Here is a 22,170-nt window from a genome sequence, read left to right on the forward strand (position 1 = left end):
ACAGCATATGTCATTTACAAGTTTCTTACACGCTCGTCTAGATGCAGACAGAATAAACAAAGGAATCTTTTGAGGTCAGGTTGTGAAGTGCAACAATAAATAAGGAAACACAGAGCAGAATATAAAACTTAGAGCTAACTGCATTTCAAGAGCAACACTGAGACTGCTAAAAGAATTCAGCTTTATCTTTTGGCAAAATAGAGGCTTATAATAAGCACTGGAGTTACAGAAGATTTTTTTTTTCATTTGCTCTTTTACCTTACACAAGTCCCTGTTGTACGCAATTTTAATTTTCCTTTTTCTTTTGAAAGTGGCATGATTAGATTTCTCTTTAACAAGTAAATCAAAAGTTTTAATGGATTTTATTGGAAGTTGTGTAAGGTTTTCTGAAAATGTTAGCATTTTTCTAAGGTAAAGTAAGGAAAGATGAGATCAACAACTGATTTCGTAAATTAGGCATTTTCAAGTAGGTTGAACCTGCAGATATGCACCTTAGAGGAATTAGCTGAAGAAATAATTCAAGTCTTACCATATAAGTTTGAAGACCGTTGAATGATGAATGTGCGTCTCCAGAAAGGTGTGATGTCCTTTTTCAACCTACTTTTAAAGAGAACTGTGTGACTGTTAGCCTAACTTAATGCCCACAAAGATACTGGAGCAAGTAACTTATAAAATATCCAGAGGATGATGAGTAGCAGGGATTTCTGGGGAGGACTTTGCGTCACACGAACCAGTCTGTCGGTGGGAGAGTAAGAACGCACAGCACAGGTCTGTAGACCCAGGAAGCTCATGTAGACCTCGTGGGCATCAGTTGTGTAACAGGAACTGTCCTGTCTTTTTGAAGGATCTCCAGTCCAAGGAGAAATTAGCAGTAGTTCAGCATCAAACTGAAAAGATGTATTGACTGTAAGGCTTAAAATGGTTCTGTCCAGAGTCTGTTAAAATTCACCGTTTTCATTAACTGTTCCAGCAATAGACTGCTGAGTATGTTTATTGAGGCTTGCCAATCTGAACAGTGCTGTTTGCACTGTGGAGGTCAGACTCCAGAATGGCCCTTGAAAACTGAAAGAAAAAAACCCTGAAATTCACTAAGGGCAGGGACATTTGGCCACTGTTAATTGTGGGGAAAAGAATATCTTTTTTTTTTTTTTTTTTTTTCCCCCAAATGATGTAAACTGACATGAAATGTATAATATGCATGAAGGAGCTTTTCCATTCTACAAAGCAGTAATGAGCTTGTGCTGGATCACTGTGGTGAGGCTTAGGTACTATACTTGAAGAAAGATGTGGACCAATTGAAGAGAATCAGGAGAGAACCGTCAAAAATTATTTCAAAATCTAGAAAACACAAGGGAACAAGAAACATGGAAAGGACTGAGTTTATACAGTCTAAAGAAGGTAAGATTAAGGCATGATGGGTATTGGGAATTGTAAAATGCTGATGCAGAAAAGAAATATTCTAGTGAGGAAGTAGCAATCTTGAATTGCGGAGAGGGAAATTTAGGCCAGGTGCTAGGAAAAGGTTTTTAATAGTAAGAATAGAGAAGTACTTAAACACGACTTACGGGGCTTGCGGAATCTCCATTACTAAAGGTTTTTAAAAATAGATGAGAAAACCTCCAAGAAATAGCTAAACTAGAACTGATCCTGCTTCTAGGTAATAGGGTAGACTAGCTGGATGATCCCTCCCAGCTCTGTTTTGTATTTCCTTTCTTTTTTAATCATCATGTGTACATCCCAAGGCTCCAATTACATGCGTTTTCACACCTTCCCCTCGTGCTTAGCTTTCAGGAGGAAGCAGTCACTCTCCCATGTTAATGACTAGACTTTCTACTAGTTTTACCAAGGCATCCTCAGAAGAATCCAGATAGACAAGCATCGTTTTTCATAGATGATTGTTAAGAATTGGAGCACCATTACCAGAATTAACATTACTGAATAATTCCATTGTATTCAAGTAAAACCCTCATTTAGAAGGATATTCTGGCTTTCATATTCTTTTAATTAATTAAACTATTTGCCGTGTAGTCTAAAATTTTTGGAGTCTCTGAGCCACAAGAGGGGAAAAATAGTTCTGACATCTGGGTTTCTTTCCCCATTTTGATCTCCAGTAGGGTCCAGTATGTAACAGTCGGTTTTATTATTTATTATGCATTATTCATTGGGGCATTTCTTTTTATGACTCTGAAGTGATTTGTATGCTGTTGTAGAAGGTAGAACCCTATTGTCTGTCAATGTACATGTTGCTTGGATTTCTCATTTTATTTGCAAAAATAATAAAAATTCTGCATCTTATAGTTCTTGGTCAAAAAGTTCCATTATCCTCTTCTGGAACATGGTCTTAAATGAAGAAAAAGCATACCAAGCACAGCTATTCTATTATTATTTAAATTATTCCTCTGTATTATTGGTTTTGAATATTTATTAGTTTCTTGATAACCTCTTTCATTATTCATAAAGGGTAGCCACGCAGTTTGATGAAAAAGCAGTACAATGAAACCTTATTTTGCATAGCTGGCGTCTTTCATACAAACTATTCTCCAGTACTTTTTTTTTAACAAAGGCCAGCAAGGTGCTGGGAAGCTCCATCGTGTTTCTTGCAGCATCCCCTCCCTATTGGTTTCAGTGGGAGGGTAAACCATCCAGCATCTCACCAACCTATATGCTCTAGCATGGTTAGGGATGAAATAATAAATATCCCCCAAGAGAGATGGAAATGAAGAGGCAAAGGTCAGGAAAGAAAGATGTCTTTTCACATAAGATATGAAAAACATATGAAGAATTACTGACGTAGAGAGAAGGAGAATGGAAGGTTCTTTTCAGTGATTTATGGGATTTTCTTTTGAAGCCCACAAGACTCCAAGGAAATAAGGGCAATTGCTGTACTAACTGCAGTATCTGTGTGTATGGTGAGTGTCTGACAGGAGTCAGCATCCAATGCTTCACAGGAAGGCATAAAACCCCACAGTAAGCAGACTGGGGAAGGATTATTTTCATGCACTAGGTCTCATCCTCATCTCTAATATGTATAGGTTTGCTTAAACCCTGAGGTATAACATTTAGTGTCTATTCTAAAAGGTTTCTCATCACTACAGGTATGCATTGCTCTTAGTGTTGTTGTTATCAGTATACCTACAAATTACTCTTTAGACATATTGGTAGATATTTGGTCTCAACAGCATTTTGCATCAGTGATCTCTTAGTCTGATAATACAACTTTTGTGTAGATGGATGCTTCTGTTTTTTGCTTTTGAATTTGACATGTTCTACCTTCATTGACTACCCCTTTCTCTTGTTTTATATTTTTGACTCATGGCTTGCTCTCCTCAACTTGCATTACTATGACGGCTACTAAAACTTAGAATATCTTTTGACCGACTGCCTTGTTTTTATTAAATCCTTCACTTCATCTCTGCCAGACTATGTAGTGAATTTGGCATTTTAATGTATCTGACTTCTTGTTTAATTGCACCAGTCTCTTGTGTGATACAAGTCCTTCGCCAAGACAGCCTGCTTAAAATCTGAAATACAAAATAGGCCTCAGGAAAGGTCAGGTTTTTTGTTAATATTGTAGATCAGCATGAAGCTTGCTTGACTCTGAAGAGCCTGGATTTTAAAAAACATGATAGTCTGGTGTAGGATTATTGACCAATTTCTTTTTGTTTCCAGCTGAGCTGCCAGGATCATCTGCAATCAAGCTCTCCTCTTTACGTGATCTTCCAGCTCAGCTTCAAGAATTGTACCAGCAGGGCTTCGTCTTGGCTGCTGTCCACCCTTTCGTGCAACCAACTGATGAAAAAGAGAAAACTCCCCAGGAACAAATTTTCAGGGCTGTGCTTATCAAGAAAACAGAAAGGTAAAGCACTTCCAGTGAACTGGGATAAAAATAGACAATGTGATTTCCTGCTGAGTTTTGACCTACATCAGGAAATTATAGCAGAGTTTACTGTGCAAGACTTGATTTTTTTTTTTTTTTTTGTGGGCTTGAATAGGCTTAACATGTTCTTCATGTTTACAATTCATCTGCAGTTTGGCAGACGACTCAGAGAATAATAAGTTGAAATGTGCTCTGTATTTTGGGATGTGTTGTCATTAGAGGCAAACAAACAAGCCCTATGCCTGACAATTTGTGAGGATGATCCCATTGGTACCCTTCAAGAATTTATTAGATTAAATTAAGACAGAAATGTTTGCTTAGAAAAGGCATATTTAGATGCTTACAGTTAATGCAATTAATTCGAGAACTGTAGTACTAATGCATACTTCTTAAATTTATCTGTAGACTTTAGGCCCTTCTTTCCTCTAAACAATACAAGTTCTTTTAATTTTTCAGTCAGTGCAAACTCTTTAAATAAAATGATGACTCTCCTGCTTTGTTCAGTCTCTTAAAATGTATTAAGAATATTTTACGTAATCAAAGTCTGAAGATGAATAAACAAACAGGAATACTGTTCTTTTATGTTTTAATCTGATATAAAAAAAAAATAAAATCAATAGAATGTGCTGTTAAGTAGCCCAGAAGGAAATGAAAATCTGAATACTTAAAACATATTTATGATTTTTAGTGGTTTTAATGATTTAAAGCATAATTTAACATTATCTGACCACCCACAACTCTGCAGCTACCTGTGTTGTTGCAGCCGTTCTGTGCAGTTTTCCTACATGAAACGGGGCAGTTTCCCAGCCTGCCCCTTTTTACAGTGACCTGTACTGAAAGCTGGGGAATAATTAAACCTCATTTGCTGATCTTAATCCCTCTCTTTGTGCTGATGCTTGAAGGAAAGGGTGTAACTGTTTTAGACACCAGTTTAAAACTAAAGTAACACAACCGTTCAATTTGCTACAGCCTAGTACTCAATTGGTAGCAATTACAGACAGGGTTGAACTTCAGTCTGTGACCTAAGGAAAAAGTTTTGCATTTCATTACCAAATATATGTAGGCATTAGGTGTCGCAGGCAATTTTAGCTTTTAAAATAACTCTCAATTTACCTTGACTTGCTTTTGGTTTTATTAATACAGAACTTCATGCTAGCTTGCCTGATATTATTGTTTAAAGGGTTTCCAGTTTAATGGTCAAAACATAAAAAGTTTGGCTGAACAGTGGACTTCTTGAGTAATACTGGGCTGAGCTTGCCTGGTTTTGGGGTCTTGCTTTCCCTGCCTACAAAATACCCTGCTGCAAATAATGGAAGTATTTATATGCTTGAGTTTGCAATGTTAAGTAAGCGCTTAAGCACTTCTGCTTTATTGGGGACCAAGGGTTCAGCATCTTCCAGGACTGAGCTGTAAGGCGTGTCAGGGAAAAGCAGCATCCTTCTCAGCAGAACGACATGGTCTTCAAGCCAGAGCGCTCCGTGTGTCGCTGCTGTCTCGTACCGTATCCAGTAGTTTACATCTGTGCAGAATGATTGTGAAAGAGTACAAAATCTTAATTGCCTACTCACTCACTTGGGTGCCAGTGTTTCACACACTTTAGACAGCTGTAAATGACTGTACAAAATTGAAGACAGTAGAGAGTCTTGAACCAATTATATTTCCTTTTACATTCACACTCCATTTCTTTGCATTCCCTTATCTGTCATTTCTGACTGCCTAGGGAAGTGGAAGAGACTTGGTGCAGCGGTTAAAAACAGACAACTACCAGAAAGGGAAATGACATCAGTTTGGTGTTTCATGTAGTTTAAATGTTCCTGAGTTTCGCTGAGAGTATAGGAGAAGCTGCTTCCATATATGTGTGGATGCAACGAATGTTTGCTTTGCCAAGCGCAATGAAGAGGGATGGGTGTTGCACAGATTTCAGATGACCATGGCCCGCACAGAGACCAGCTGTATTTGAACCGCGAGCTTTTCCAATTCCACTAATAGCTGGGGAGAAAAAATATGCAACAGTAGGAGAAAAAAAAATACATACTGTTTATTTTTTTTAATTAACCTTTCTCATTACACTGCTGATAAAGAATAAATGATACTTTTTTCACTGAGGACTGTCAGGTCTCTGGCATCTGTAGGCTATCTCTGTATAAAACAGTTGAACTCTTGGGTAGAAGTTAAGGTCTGCGTAGGGTATTTGTTGATCAGATGAGCGTTTATTTATGTTGTAAGATTTTAGGAGTATAAGTAGTCCAGCTACAGTTGTAGGATCACTAGTAACACCGTTTATGCTCTGAAGTACGAAGTGGTCCCCTGCTGTTTTCTGTAACGGTGGTTCCAGGCATTCATGGGGAGCCAAGGAGTCATAAAAAGCTCTGTACCTTGGCGTGGGGCCCACCCTTGGGCTTCCCGGGCACTTTCTGCAAAACACCTGAGGCTGTAGCTCCTTTCTTACTGCAGGTGTTTCAGCACAGATCGCTCCAACACTATACACTTCATCTGTCAGTTGTCTGACAGGTACCAGGTATGTTTTTTCACTTTGCTATTTTTGCTACCTGAGTGGAACAGAAATAAAATTGTTATATTAGTGCCTTTTTGGTACAGTAATGTCAATTCTGTGTGTGCAGAGACAGAACCGAACACTTGAATTAGTCTTTAATCAGTGTTGCACCTTTATATGTCAGTTTTATGTTTTAAAATGAATATCATTGACTCACATTTTGAGGGCTTAGTTTTATAGTACTGCCTCTCCAAAGGTAAGAAGAGCCTATACTAGCTGCAGCAGATGATGTGCGTCAGGAACTACAGGCTGCTGCTATTGCTGAGATTTGCAGTGCCTTAATTTGTTCAAGAATGAAATGGAAAAGGTAGTGCTTAGACATGTTATGCATTAAAACTCATGGGAGAAGTACCTATTAGTGTTATTCCTCCTATTTTGCCATTATCCTGGAGTTTTAAAATACTCAGTGTGAATTTGCAATGTCATTGTACGTTTAAGGTGACTTTTAAAGTCACTATGATAGTTTTGTGTTTAATCTGTACTGGTATCTTTGTGGCTTCATTGTCTTAGCTATCTAATCATTTCTAGTAAATCAGGAAGTAGGAGTCATTCCTGGTCTAGGACATTTGTGGAAACGCATTCCTAACATATGGAAGCTGTAAGTGTTGAAAAGCAAGTTTTGTCCCTTGGAAATGTTAGGGAGAATATGAAAGTAAAGGACAGATTTGTTTTTTTTAAATCAACAATACAATTGTTTGCGCTGCAAAGTGTCATGTTCAATTAAAGAAAATGAAGTAAGTATAGGAGTGTTTAATTCTTTAGAGCCACTGGGCATGAAGGTAGTCTACCAAGTAGCTGAAGGACTCTGCCGTTGCTCTCATCAAATTTTATATAATAAATTTAAATATTTCTGTAGCACCTAATTGCATTGTGCACATTAACCAGTGAATTGGAAGTGGTTTGGAAGTTGAATAGAATAGAGTTGGATAAAGCAATAATAATTTTAATGCTCCTGTGAATTCTTTCTCTCTCTAAATTTCAATGGACTTCTTAATTAAAAAACAATTGACTGTTTTACTGTCTGTGCTGAGTTCTGAGATACTTGGGTTTCTTGGAGAAGGTATCTCCTAAAAAAAAAATGCAGAGAAAAATCTTGAAGCTCAGGTTTTTACAAGTTTTTTTGGTGAAAGTAGGGAAGGCTCCAGGTGTGAAGTGTAGCCCCTGGCCTGCTGGTTCACGTTGATTCACGCTTGAGAAAAGTTGATTCACACTGATTTACACTTGAAGACAAGAATCTCAGGAAAAGGGATATATGGTGGTACCCTGGAAAGCGCGAATGTGTGACAGCGGATCTCGCCTGGCGGGAGGGACAGGGAAAGGTCTGTGCGTTTGGGAGGTTCTGGCTAACCAAGATAAGGAGAGTAGCATGTATGTCACTTACGAACGTAAGAACAGAGATCGTTAATTCTTCGTGTGTGTAATAACCTTTCTCTCTTTGCCCTTTTATTTCCATACGTGCGAGTTTTTAATATAACAATCTCTGTTTAAGTGTCTTGTGTGCGTTACTATTTCAGACAGCTTGTCGCTGTTGCAGATAACCTGTTCCCTGCAAAGAAATCGCAAAGTCAGCCCCTGAACAAAATTGTAACAAAACCATAGCACAAAGCTGCTTTAATTTATTCCCAGCTCCCTGTAGTGTGACACCCCTGTCTGGTATCTTAAAGTTTTGAAATTCAATGTCAATTAAAATGTTTTAATTTCCCTTTCTAAATACTGTGCACCAGAAAGCAAGCTCCATTCTCGTCCGCTAGGAAAGATACATGGTCTGGGCTCATAAATTGTCTGCTTACAATAGTTTTGACGTGTTTGCGGATGCTCCCTTTCACCACAGTAGAGTGAAGCAGGGGATATATATTGAATTCCAGAGAGGTCTTTCTCTCCATTGTTCCCTCTATGTCTTAGGACATACCTGTCTACAGGTTTTGCCTCCAATTAGTAAAGCAATCAGCAGGGAAACGTTGCCATGCAGAAGGAGACTAAGTAGTATAATTTAAGAAAAATTTTTTTAGAGTAGACTTCTATGTTTACCTCAAACAACTTTGCAGCTGTTTTCCCTTTCTGTACAATAATGAGGTGTCAGGTGTTTCAGTGATTCACTTGATGAAATGATTCTGATTCTATTTCTATAATTTCCCTATATCCATTAATCCTGATGAAATACAAACTTTCATCGCTTGGCCAAAAATAATTCTGTTTATCTGCAAAGGAATTCGACAGACTGAGTTCAAAAGTTTAATAGTAAACCAGGATTTCTACAGTTTCTTTTTTTTGCTGGTATGCAATGTTAATTCCAAGTTATTTCAATTAAAGGCATCTTCTGAGATATAGCTAATTTTTTGTGTCCTCTGTGTCATTTAAAGTCTGGGTTTACAGAAAATGTAGAAAATAGATTTATAGAAAGTCTGGCTTTCTAGAAAATGTAGTGTGATGTAAATGCAAAAGATTGAAATGGCTTAAACATGCAAGGTGAAATGACTTAAGCAAGACAGCAGTTGTTGTGTTGTTTCATTGATGCTATGTTTGCATTTCCAGTTGTCAGTGTCCACGTGGTATTTGCTTAATTATGTTGACTGAAGGGGAAATTCTGATTTTTCACACCTGAAAGACCAACTTTTTCATTCTGTTTTTTTCCAGTCATACTAAACTCCCCTTTTAATAGCAGTCAACAGCCCTTCCCATGAAAGAAAGGAAAACTGTATTATACCAAGGAACTCATGAAGTATGAAAAGACATACTTATGGTGGGAATAAGCAGCAGCCCCTGGAAGCGTTGTGCTTTGTGAAGTCTTGGTTTGATCCTCTGGCATTTGGATTTGCACATTTGCCTTCCGAAGGCAAAGGAAAATGTTTCTAAAAACATCCAGACAATTCATCAAATTTCCGATTCTTAGCTGTTTGAGACACCTTCTAGCCCCCAAAAGCTTTTCTTCTCTTCAGGCTTTTTTGATAGGCATTTAAAACAGGGGGTTCTTGTTCTGACTTTGTGTATAATTCAGTGGAGAGAGCCTTGAGCCATGACCAGTGCCTCTGCCTGGCAAGCTTGTCTTTGACTTTCTGTGGATATTTTTTCATTTTCTGTGTGAAAATTTTTCATGCCACATTTGACCTTCAGTGGCACATCACTGTATAAAACATGCACAGTGGTCTCAAGCTTTCTTGGAGCACGCACTCTGCCACATCAGCTGCATTCCCTGCTCCGATGTCATTTGCAAACTTGACAAGAGCACAACTTGTCCCTTCCTCTGTGTCATCGATGAAGATGTTAAACATGACAGGTCCCAGGTTGCAGGCCCCTGGGTGAGGACTCCAGTTGTCACTGGCCTCCAGACAGGGTGTCACCATTAACCATAGAACTGGTTTTTACTCATCTGGTTTTCCAGACTGTAGTACCCTAACTTGCATACAAGGATAGCGCAGGAGCCAGTGCCAAACCTCTTGCTAAAATTGCCATCAATGACAGCCACTGCCCTCCCTCCACATGTCCACAAATCCACTAATTTTAACAGCAGAGGCAGTCAGGTTGGTCAGGTATGATTTTCCCTTGCTACATCCATGCTGACTGTTCCCAACCCTCTTCTCCTTCACGGGCCCTGAAATGTGCTACGAAAGATCTCTGCAGAAATATAGGAACTCCAGGCAAAGGTGTTTCACAATGATAGTCTGACAAAAAATACCAGTGATCTTCTCCAGTGCTTCTGTGCTTGCTTGAGTTCTTGAAAGTAGATACTTTACATTGGTACAATATATTTTTAATTTAAATGTAAATGCATCGGGGGGTGTGTGTGTGTATCTGTTTGGTTTTCATGTAGGATTTAGGCTTGAAGATGGCAAATGTCTGACCTTGCCTTCGTGAACATTAGGATCAAACATGTTTTGTGTGCAAATGCAGTGTGTGTTGTTGCTCTCAGCAGGCTGATTTCAGCTTGCTGAAAAAATAATATTTATTCCATACCCAAGAGTCAACAGATATCTTCCTTTAGCTCAAGAGACAATGGCTTGAGTTTTTAAAGCTTGTTATTTGTTTCAAGTTCAAAGAAATACATATTTCCTCACAACAACTTTTAACATTGACCCAAAATAAATGTTCTTTCATCTGTACTCTCAAAATTATAAACACTTCACATTAAAGATGCCTATGTATCCATACATGCCTGAACTTTTCTCAAGAAACTCTATATGCTGTCATTAAAAAGGTTTATAACTTTTACTAGCAAATAATATATATTCCAGTGATAAGGTTTCTTATATAAGAAAATTCCAAGTAAATAAAATGCTTATGTAATAAAGTTAAAACAGTGTCACGTGGGTTAGAGCTGAGGTTGTTATGATACAATATACCTGCTTTTATTTTTATAAAAAATTGTGTGTTTGTTGGGTGGGCATCATAAAACCTATGGGTTTTTAATTGCTGCCTTCTTGGCTTTCAAATACTCTAGTTTTGCTAGATTTTTAACCTGGAATTATACAGATACCAACTGCTCATGTTAATCACCTTGATGTGGTTTTATTTTTTTGTAACGTAGGTCAGTTTGTTATAAATGTACAGTTATATTTTGAATCTGCAACCTTAATCTTAAAACTGCACTTATATTCCTAGCATCATCTTAATCAAATAGTCATTTTAGAGCGTCTGCGCAGCTTACAAGTGTGCTTTTGGCTTTCTGGATTTACGGGCATGGAGAACTTCAGGAAGATTAAGACCAAATGTTGGCTCCCTCATTTCCTTCTTATATCTGAAAAGGATTGGAAATCCAGTTTGTAACAGACACCAAGTTGTCAGCTTTAATAGTTACTGTGTAAGTTACTGGTACTCCACAGCTGGTAATGGTTTATCTACCATGAAATGGTGCTTAACTGCAAACAGCTGTACAGGAAATGACAACCTACTGAAACAACCATCGTAAAATATTTTTGGCCAGTGAACTTCCAATTATAAGTGAAAATCTTATTTGTTCTATGTATTTTGTTCTTCTTTAGTGGCACTAGGGCTCCTATTTAGGATTCAAGACGTCACTCTTTTTAAGTCTGTGGTCCTCAGCCTTTTACATATCAGTAACGCTTTTGAGGGTACCCTCTGCCCCTGCCCCGATGGGCGTGCAAACGCCATCCCTCTGCACAGCGCCAGGTAGACTGAAATTCCCTCTCAGTTCTTTGCCAGCCCCTGGTAAGGTTAATCAATAAAGATAAATAAACAATGAGGTATATAACAAAGGAAGAAAACCAAATGAAAGCCCGGGGTCTGTAAGATATAGTGAAATTTTCTGTCATGTCCACAATTAACCAGTGGTCATCCTCTCCTGGGGTGGTGGGCAGGAGGCTGCCCTTCCCCACTGTAGGTGAAGCGATGGCATCGTTCGCGCTGTCCCTTCTGTTCCCTGTTAGGTATCACAAAATGCGTTATAGTGAGTACAGGGTGTTGTGATGAGTCGGGGTGTACCAGCTTCTCTGGTTCATCTTAGCGTCCAAGAAGGGTACAGCCTTACTGCGTCCAGGTGTGCTTCTTTCAGGGATGGGCCATTTTTAATTAACCCAGGGATTTTTTGTTGCCAATGAAGGGAGGAAAATTCAGTTTTCCAACCTAGGAGGAGAAAGAGAAGAGGAAGAAATTGCTGACCATACTTCCAGAGGAAAAGGAAGATATTTCAAACTGTCGGGGCTTACACATTTTTTGACTAAACTGGTCTCAGCATTTCTCTTTCTCTTTCTGTTGAGAAATACTTTATGATGGGAAAGTGGAAATTAACTTCACATAAAACCATTGCTTTAATTTTAAAATATGTTATACATTGGGATCCCAGTAACTTCCTGTGCTATAAACCCGATAAGAAACTCCAGAGTATGGATTATTGGGTTATTTCTCAAACAACTGACATCAGCCCTTCTTCAGAAGAGAACAGAGGAATGCAAGTGCAGGGACAAGACTGAAGTCAGGAGACCTGAGGTCTGCTTTTGACTTTATCTCTGACTTCTGTGATCCTGATAGATGTGCGTATTTTGGGGGTTCTAATTCAGTGTCTCTAATGAAAGTGGTCCTAAAAGTAGTCCCATTACATGAATAAAACAAAAAATGTAATAATTTCTGTTCAGTGTAGAATTTACCTGTACCTATATTTAGCTACTACTCTATGGCTATACTAATAATATTCAAAGAGTTTAATGGGAGACTTTTATGATATTTATGAAATGCATTGTTTATTGTATAGAGGCTGGAAATAATTTCTTGCCCACCTGGATTTGCTCAGAAAATTATTTTTGCGGTCTGTGAAATCCACAGCTATTCATTATTTTCATGTGAAAAGCTATGGCTTTTGTTTTGTTTGTTTGTTTTTGACAGAATAATAGGCTCTTAAATGTTTCCTAAAAAGGTGAAAACTACCAGTATTCACAAAGACTTGCCTTTAACATATATGGACATATTTTACTTGAAAGCATGGAAAAATACTCTTTGGTAATATAGAGTACTTCTGTTGGAAGATTTTAACTAAAGATTTCATGGCCTTTAGCAGGATCCGTTATGCGTGTTCTGTAAAATAATGTTCCTAACAGTGTGCAATGGTATTTGATGCAATTCCTTTCATGAGCCCTAGTGCAGAGGTAGCTCTGAGACTCTTAGAGGAAGAATTCAGTGTCTCCTGTTTGCTTAAATATTTACAAGCAGCGAGTGTATTTCAAAGTAAGTGCTTGTTAAAGGAGGAAAAATAAACAGGTCATTTTAAAGAGTTGCAGTAAGAATCACTATATTTTTATGGGTATAGTCTGTATCTCAGATAACTTGTACTCCTTTACTCCTTTCAAAGAAGTTGGAAGTAGGTCCTCCAAAAACTGCACAAAATCAAAGTCCAGGGAGCTGTTGAAGGGGAGGAGAGGAATTAGGAGAGAATGGTTCAAGGGCGAACTTCCCTATTCCTTATACCTGTGCATAAACCTCACCAATATAGGGTGAAAAGAGTTTGTTTTTACAGAGAGCCAGTAGGTTTAAACATGAAAATGCAGTGTTTCTCATTCTTTTGGAGCTAGCAAGGTTTTATGGTTGTCACAGAAAAGTCTTTACAGCAGTGCTATGGCTCGCATGGAGACCTGAACACTACGTGAAGAACAGGGTTTGGTGAAAGAGTGGGCACAGGAAGGATTGCACCTCTGGGTTTGTCCGATTTTTTCCTGTTCATGGGCCTCATGTTAAATCATAGAATAGTTTGGGTTGGAAGGGACCTTTAAAGGTCATCTAGTCCAATGCCCCTGCAATTGGCAGGGACATCTACAACTAGATCAGGTTGCTCAGAGCCCCGTCCAACCTGTCCTTGAATGTTTCCAGGGATGGGGCATCTACCACCTCTCTGGGCAACCCGTTCCAGTGTTTCACCACCCTCCATCGTAAAAAATGTCTTCCTTATATCTAGTCTGAATCTCTCCTTTTAGTTTAAAACCATTACCCCTTGTCCTATCACAACAGGTGCTACTAAAAAGTTTGTCCCCATCTTTCTTGTAAGCCCCCTTTAAGTACTGAAAGGCTGCAATAAGGTTTCCCCAGAGCCTTCTCTTCTCCAGGCTGAACACCCCAACTCTCTCAGCCTTTCCTCATAGGAGAGGTGTTCCATCCCTCTGGTCATTTTTGTGGCCTCCTCTGGACGTGCTTCAACAGGTCCCTGTTTTTCCTGTGTTGAGGACTCCAGAGCTGGACACAGTACTCCAGGTGGGGTCTCACCAGAGCAGAGTAGAGGGGCAGAATCACCTCCCTCGACCTGCTGGCCATGCTTCTTTTGATGCAGCCCAGGATATGGTTGGCTTTCTGGGCTGTGAGTGCCCATTGCTGGCTCGTGTCCAGCTTTTCATCTACCAGTACCCCCAAGTCCTTCTCCTCAGGGCTTCTCTCAATCCCTTCATCCCCCAGCCTGTCCTGATACCGGGGGTTGCCCTGACGCAGATGCAGGACCTTGTACTTGGCCTTGTTGAACCTCATGAGGTTCACACAGGCCCACTTCTCAAGCTTGTCCAGGTCCCTCTGGATGGCATCCTGTCCCTCAGGCGTGTTGACCGAACCACTCAGCTTGGTGTCATCTGCATGTAAATAAGCGTGGGTAGTGTGGCACATTTCATTTTGGGGATTTGGTATCTTAACTTTGAATTTGAGCTGTATTATTTCAAAGTCTCGGGAGTATCGCTTCCTCAGCCAGGCTGGAAGGGGGCTGTGGTGAGCACGGTGGGTTGCCCTGGCGAGGGAAACGTTTGGTCCTCACATTTGTAGAGGCTTGGTGGTGTCCCCCCCAAAAATGGTATTGATTGTCTAAAAGGGGCTTGGTTCCTTGCTGCCCGTTCCTAGTAACCCACATCTGGTTTGTTATTATACAACAACCAAAGCACTGGAGAATTGTGTTTGCTCTGTTTGATGTTGTATGGACTTAGCGTTGCAATATCAAGTGGCAGTTTTGATGGTTGATTGATTGCTAGAGCATTAGAGAGCTCATACTTACTTCTCTCTGGAACATGGCTAGATAACATCAGGGCTACATTTCCAGTGAGTCATATTCAGATTTTAGAAAAAAATGTAGGTGTAGCAGTACATACTCTAGCAGGGAGACTTTCTTGAGTTTATTTTCATTTTCTTGAATTCACTGAGTTCATCTGTGGCAGAAAATCTGCACAGAATAGATTATCTTATCTGGGACTTTATCTAGAAAAGCAAAAATGGTTGCCTGGAGCTCATGTGTTGTCCCTCAGAAAATGATTTTTTTTTTTCCCCTCCACAAAGTTGCTCTTTGCTGCTTAAGTTAATTTCTGTACGCCAGTTACAGAGGGGTGGTGGTAGAACACTTTTAGTCCCCCAATAATGATTTCTGTAAATCCTCTACAGATCTTTGGAGAGTTTCCATGGACACCAATGTTTTGTTAAAATTTTTCTCCGGAGTCAAGAATCTGGACCACAAGTTATGAGAAAAACCCAGAAAAGAGGGGAAAAACAAGTAGGGAAAGGGCTTCAGTGTTCCCAAACCATAGTCTGGTACCGCCTGTCCCACGTATAAGTGAGATAAGAGAAATGAAGTGAGAGTATAGCCTGTGTGAAAGTGGGAGGATCAGACACAAAATACAATGTCATGTGATGCTTCAGAAAACTTCTGCAGTATTGCCTAGGAAACACACTGCCAGTTTGCAGTCAGCAGCCTACGCATCTCATGGCTCCGAGTAACTGTTAGCATCTCGGGAAAGCCCCTGGGACCATCTGTAGCTGAAGCGTGTTTTACGTGTCACAATCTCAGTCCCCAGAACAGGGCTTTTACACAGACTTGCTTTTGCAAGCATGGCAAGCCTGCAAAGCCCTTGTTTTGTTGTTTCGCTGCTTCCTCAGCACTCTCAGTTCAAACTTCTGCACCTTTCTTCCTCTCCTGTAGGTACCCAGTGCATCAAGCGACTTCTGGCCAGGGTTAGTTCTTTACTTCAGACTGGATCTTCTGATTCTTCTTATGGGATAACTTAAGAGAACTACTTTGTTAATAATACCAAGAATTATAGGCCAGCTTTTATTTTTGTATGTACTTCCATGTGTTCTCCTAAAGAACTAATAAAACAAATGATTCTATAGATCTCCTCTATTCATCAGGCATATCAGTCTCCTTTCATGGGAGTCTGGAGGAGAAGAAAACTGCCTTCAGTAGCACTGCTTTGCATTGCGCACCTACGGACTGTTTCTCAAGATCATTCAGGATAACTTCCAAGCTTTCCCTTGGCATATTTTGACCGATATCATGTTTCCACAGCACTGATTTGTTCAGCAATGTATATGGCAGATGCCATATGCTTTGAATTATTTTAGGAGTTAGTGTCTTCTGAAAGAGAAGGGATTTCACACATAACTTTATGTTTCTCAACAACAAAGCGTAAGGTAAGACTGAAGGATAGACTACTTTGATTAGCCTTACATTTTAAAATGTTGACTTAGAATGTCAATAGATAAGAAAAGGGATTCCTTTAGTTACTGTCCATGAAACACACCCTATATTAGGCTGCTCTGTGGGGCCCAGAGCATCTGCAACCCACTGCATTGGAACCTGCTTTCTGCATATTCTGAGTTAGATCACCTGTGCATCTCCTTGGCGTTGGCCATAGATGCCAGGCTTACAAAGTGTTTCTTGGACAGATAAAGAAATCTACAAGTCCCCGAAGCATTCCACCATCCACAGTCATTGCTGTGATTTCCTTCCCTAGCAAATGGGTGAGATGCTGTAGCTGCCGCTTGTCAGAACTGTGTTGAGCTCAATGGAGTGAATGCACTGGAACTGAATTTTTGTCTGAAGGTTAGCTTTCCATGGGAAATATTTATAAAGGGGCTGTCTGAGTATCCCGTGTTAAGAACAGAAACTGATTCTTTTTTTCTGTCTGTCTCTTTAGGTCTCCAAAAGGTGATGTCCATAGTGAAGGATATGTCTTGGAGGTAGAGTGCTGCTCCTCTCTAAACCAACTTTCAGACAAAAAGGAGATACCTGATTTTATTAAGAAAGTGAGTAAAAAAAAAAAAAAGCAAACCCCAAAACACAGTATGCTTTTATTTGCACTATAATTACTGCTTCTAGTTTTGTCAGTCTGATGATGGGAATATGTGTACATTTTGTGCAGTTGAAACACTGCACTAGAATTTGGTGCTTTGTAATTTTAAGTATCTGAAGAGAAATTATACTTACTGAGAGAAACAAGCTTTATCATATTATTATGAGAAAATTATTTGTAGTATCACAGGAGTACAGCCTCTCACAGATGATATCAACTAAGTTACCAGTGTAGAAGACAATCCTATAATGGTGTAAACATTTTAAGCTGAAACAATTTATATAATTTCCATTTTAGTGTCAAAATATCCTGTTGGATAGTACTGTAGCTAAAAGGCCTATTAACTCCTGGAATCCCCCAGATTAATCTAAGTTTGTTTCAGTATCACATGATGTTAGCAGTTAGAGACGGTACTGGTAACCTAAATGCCTTTGTCATCCAGAATAGCGTTGCTTTCAGTAAACTTTTACATATACTGGGGAATTTGAAAAGAACCCTACAATTCTTTGTTTGTTGCCTTCTTTTTAAAATTATTTTTGGTGCTGCCAGACTGGAAATTAGCAGGTTATGTCCATTTTTGTGAAGACAGATTCATTGTGCATGTTTCAAATTTTGCAGCATCTGTTGTGTCCTATTGCATGTTATAAAACCTAGCATTAAATACTATATTTACTTAGCTACGTGGTGTCAGAATAGTGTGAGTAGGCATACTCACCTAGCTTTAATCCATCTTGCAGTGATAATAGTTAAGAAAATTTTGTAGAAAAAATTTTAGTACAGGCTGTATGAGCTTGATAGGGACTCAGCTTGACAGACTGCACTCATGTTCGATCTTTCCTTTTTACTATGAATTGTAAAAATGATTAAAAATAAGGCAGCTATGACTATCTCATCATCGTCATCACGCTTAAAGATATGTAAATTTTGGTATCAGAATAAACTGAAGTTTTCTGAACACTTAATAATCAAAAGTTTGAGTCTGAATTTTGTTTCGGGGTTTATTGTGTTATTGTACTTCTATTCTGATGCTATCTTGGATTATTTCAATATATTCACACTTAGGCAAAACTGGTGTAGTTCTTGTGTATCAGTTTCAATGTGTTTGATTTTGTTCTTCAGTTCTTTGAGTAAGAGTAGAAGTATAGGCTTATCTGTCACAACTGGTAGCAAAATTTTACATCATTGCAACAGAAAATTTCTTTGCATTTGTAACTTCAGAAACAGTGTGGCTAACATGAAAACAAAATGACAATCCAGGAGTCAGCTTATTTCCATAAATATCCAATTCTGAGACTCTTTAGAATGCTCTTCTAGACATGGAAATGTTTCTGTTGGTAGAAGCCATTTGATTATGGGGTTATGAAGATGCCTTTTTGAAATATAATAATTTAAATTTTAATAGCTAAAATGTATATTTACTGTTTCTCTGTAGGCTGAATATGTCGCTTATCCTCAGATGTTATTTGATGTAGAGGAATTTGAAGTTCTTTGAAGCTGTTGCTGTCAAGTGTGTGCTGTGTCACTGTCTATATCTGATGAAGCACATTGTGAAAGTCTCAAGACTTTTATGTAAATCTAACTCAGGAAACAGGACTTGTTTGGGAGTAGGAATTAATTGTCATATTAACTAATTTGTCTGAGCAATGAAAGTGTCCATTGCTTTTAAGGGCATATAAAATAGATGTTTACAAACAAAATAAATGAAAAATAAAGACGTTCTTCAAAGAAAGTAGTTACAGAAAGCTGTTAGAGAGGGCAATTGCTTGCTTTCAAAAAAGAACAACCCTATAATTCTTCTCAAACTGTGGAATAGAATTGAAGTTAATAGAGTGTTGTAATTGAATAGGCAAATCCTTGATCACAGAGCTTTTCATAACAGAGGCTTTTAGCACAGGTTTACCATCTTACTGCATTGCAAATTACTGTATTTAAAAAAAAAAAAAAGATACCAAATAGAGTAGCCATATTTTCAAAACAAAATAACAAGTCAAAATTTTCTCCAACTGTGAATTTACTAGGAAAATATTTCTGTACCCTGAGAAAATGAATTTTATTATGCACTGCTGAGCAAGTATTGTTTGCATGGAGTTTGAACAAGGACGCAATTTTAATAACTTCTTTTCTCAATTGACGACTTGTTGCATTGAATATGTATGTCATATTGAATATTAACTGCTTGCTCCTGGCAAACACAAAACAATTTTGCAATGGCATACAGCATAGGTAATATCTTTTTTCTTTTTCTATAACTCCATATAAATGTTTATGAGTAATGAAGTAGAGACAAGGAAGTTATTTCACCTGGAAAATGCTTCTTGCTCAGTGAAACAGAGTGCCTCAGTACAATGTTGGCTATAAAACATTTAAGAAATGCCAAAGATGACTCTCTGGTCAAACCTGTGTTCTGTTGCTGAGATCCTTCTGCGCTTTGGGACTCTGTCCCAGTTCTCCACTCTCTTTTGCACATTTTTGCCACCACTGTGGTTTCTGACCATGGTAAGAGCCATGGAAGACAGGAGATAGTTAAGTATTGGGGACATAATGTTGTATGGGATACACTCTTCCTGTACCTTAAAATCACGATGTTCTGTTTGTTCTTTAACCAGTGTGGATCTAACGCAGCTCAACATGTCCTAAGGAGCTCAAACAATCCTGTGGTGTCTTTGTCATGTAATTCCTAGGCAATGAAAGAAGTAACTTAACTATTGTATATGTACTTTACTGCTGTATTGGTATTAGCACTCCTGTCTTTAGCTCTCAGGCAAAACCGAGATTAAAGATTTGCTCATCTGCTTTTTAATGAGCAAAGCTAACTTCTGATCACTGTGGCTCAGATCATTCTGAAGTTGTTGCAAGTCAGAGATGTTACTTCTAAGATGCCGTATTTTGTAATACTTTGACTTGTGTCTCATGTAAAATAGGATAGCCTTTAATTGCTTCCTTAGTTGCTCTTTATTTCTGTGTATTCTGTTATTGGTTTTTTTTTCATCTGAGAGTGATCTCCTGAATATGCTGAGACAAGTAAGGGAGGAGAAGTGAAGCTGACATCCCAAGAAGAGTTATTTTGGATATGTAGTTGTATATGAATGCCAAATGACCTTTGTTTTCCACATCAATCTGAGTTACGTGCTCTAGAAGAACTGTAACAGGCAGAAAGTTTTACTCCTATGTTCACATCTTTGCAGTGTTGGTGAGAGGTTAGGAAATGGGGGATAGTTTCTGTACCGTTTCTGCCCAGTTCTGACTTTTTAGAATTTAGGAATCACATCTTTGTATCCTTGGTTGCCTGCTTAAGGCTCTGTCAGAAGGAAATTCTTGTATGTTAACTTTTTTTCAGTTTGACTCCATTGCAGAGTTCATATTTCTTGTCCCTGTGGACTCATCCTTCCCTAGGGAAGTATGATAAGCACGGAAAAACATGGTTTAAAAATGCAGCAGCTTAACTGAAATGCAAATGTAGGCATCTTCCTTTTGTGTTTTTTACTAGTCAAGGACCTCTCCTTGTTGGGCTGTCCTTACTTGACTCAGAAATGAGGCTAATTTATTCCAACAAACCTAAGGCCATACAGATGAATAATTGGTCTTGCGTTTTCAGAAGTGGGCCCATTCAGCTTGGAACACCACCATAATGCCTACCTTGCAACGAAATCCGCCATATGAGACAGTGTCAGATCTGTTCATTGCTGTTCCCTCTGTTCATAGTCTTGGTGAACTTCAGTGAGCATACAGATGCCATCGCCAGCACTAGCTCAAAAGCTGCCCGTAACATGTCAGTCCCTTAAGTGGTCCTCTGAACAACTTCTGTAGTCCAGAGTAACCTAGAAATAATCTTGACTCCTGCAGGTGCAGTGACTTTGCCCTAAGTTTGTTGACATTACTTTCTAGTAAGAGCATTGCTGGGTGAAGGAAATGATGGTACCTCTCAGACTTAAGCGAATGGGACCCCAGGGAGGAATATGCCAACAAAACACATTGCAAAGGCACTGCCACCCATGGACTTGTTCTCGAGTTGGCATCTGAAACAGTGACCACCAGTTGTCCCTGGTACAAAGGCAAGTTGCGTAGGGAATTGGAGTCTTTTGAAAGAAAGGCCATACAATACTAGCACTTGTATGAAGAACTCGCATTGTACGTTGCTGAAAGGATCTACCATATTTGAGCCCTCTTGCCAGTTTTATGGAATATATGGTATCAACTGGTATTTACTGGATTTTTTTTCTAAATGTCTTTTAAAAAAGGAAATGTTATCAGGAATAGAACTGGCACAAGGACTTAGTATGTTTCACGTGTTAGTTTATGCACTGGAAATTAGTACAGATTACTACCAGCAAGTTTAAACTGTAGTTGAACTTACTCAGTGTACTCCTTACATTTCTCGAGGGGTTCGATCCTCCTGCCCGTTATCTGCCCTCACTCCTTTGGAGGGAGCTGCAGGCAGGAGACTGGCTGAGTGGCTGGGTAGGGAACTGCTACACGCCCCAACCAACCACGGGTCAGTCTCACTGCATGTTTCTCCATATCAATGTTTTTTATCAAACTACTGAGATACTTCTTTTCCTGCTCTCTTGGTTTTTTCCCCTCCATTCATCTGTATCTGTTTTGGTGTTATCAAGATAACTGCTATCTTAGTTCATGTGCATCGTTTTCTGGAGAGTCATTTGTGTTATGGCTTGAATTGGTGAAGAATTTTTGTATTAGTATTGCTGTTAAAAAAACAGGTTAATTCTCCAGCTTCTTTTATGTTGCTAGGTAGAAGCAGGGTTGAAGTATTTAGGAGGACTTCTGTCTCCCATAAAATAAAAACTGAATGCCTATATGAATTTTCAAGAGCTTTTTAAATCTTTTCCATAGATGTTCCCAATCAAGGGAGTGATTCAGCCCAGATTTGGCTCTTCACTTATTTCCTACATATTTGCTCACATCAGAAGGAGCATTTGTCTTACGTGATCAAAACAAGGGACTTCACATATCCATACTGTGTGTGAAAGCAATATTAAATGGTTTTGAGCTCTCAACTTCTGAGTTTTAGAACTCTCTTCAGCATCTAACAATGAAATGGCAAGAAGATGTGGAAGATGAGAAATGTGTCATAGGACAAATTTGTCCATAATAATATGTACTTTTTATATATATAATTATTTGTGTTCATAACAGTATGACAAGCAAATGAGAAGACAAAAGTCTGCAATTTCCTAGAAAAAATG

At 38.8% G+C, this 22,170-nt stretch overlaps 1 protein-coding gene across 2 annotated transcripts in view; it reads left to right on the forward strand.

Annotated features, from left to right (window-relative positions):
• The window catches only part of RFTN1 (raftlin, lipid raft linker 1), a 119,309-nt gene that overhangs the window by 47,725 nt on the left and 49,414 nt on the right, over positions 1-22,170 (forward strand). For both annotated transcript variants that reach the window (XM_087746952.1, XM_087746998.1), the window contains exons 3-4: positions 3,670-3,856; positions 16,811-16,919. In XM_087746952.1, coding sequence (XP_087603078.1) covers positions 3,670-3,856; positions 16,811-16,919 — 296 coding nt within the window. The remainder of the gene's footprint in view (positions 1-3,669; positions 3,857-16,810; positions 16,920-22,170) is intronic.

This window comes from Nipponia nippon, unplaced genomic scaffold, assembly GCF_047370975.1.
Source record: "Nipponia nippon isolate SJK-2023a ecotype South Korea unplaced genomic scaffold, ASM4737097v1 scaffold_1, whole genome shotgun sequence".
Lineage (NCBI taxonomy): Eukaryota > Metazoa > Chordata > Aves > Pelecaniformes > Threskiornithidae > Nipponia > Nipponia nippon.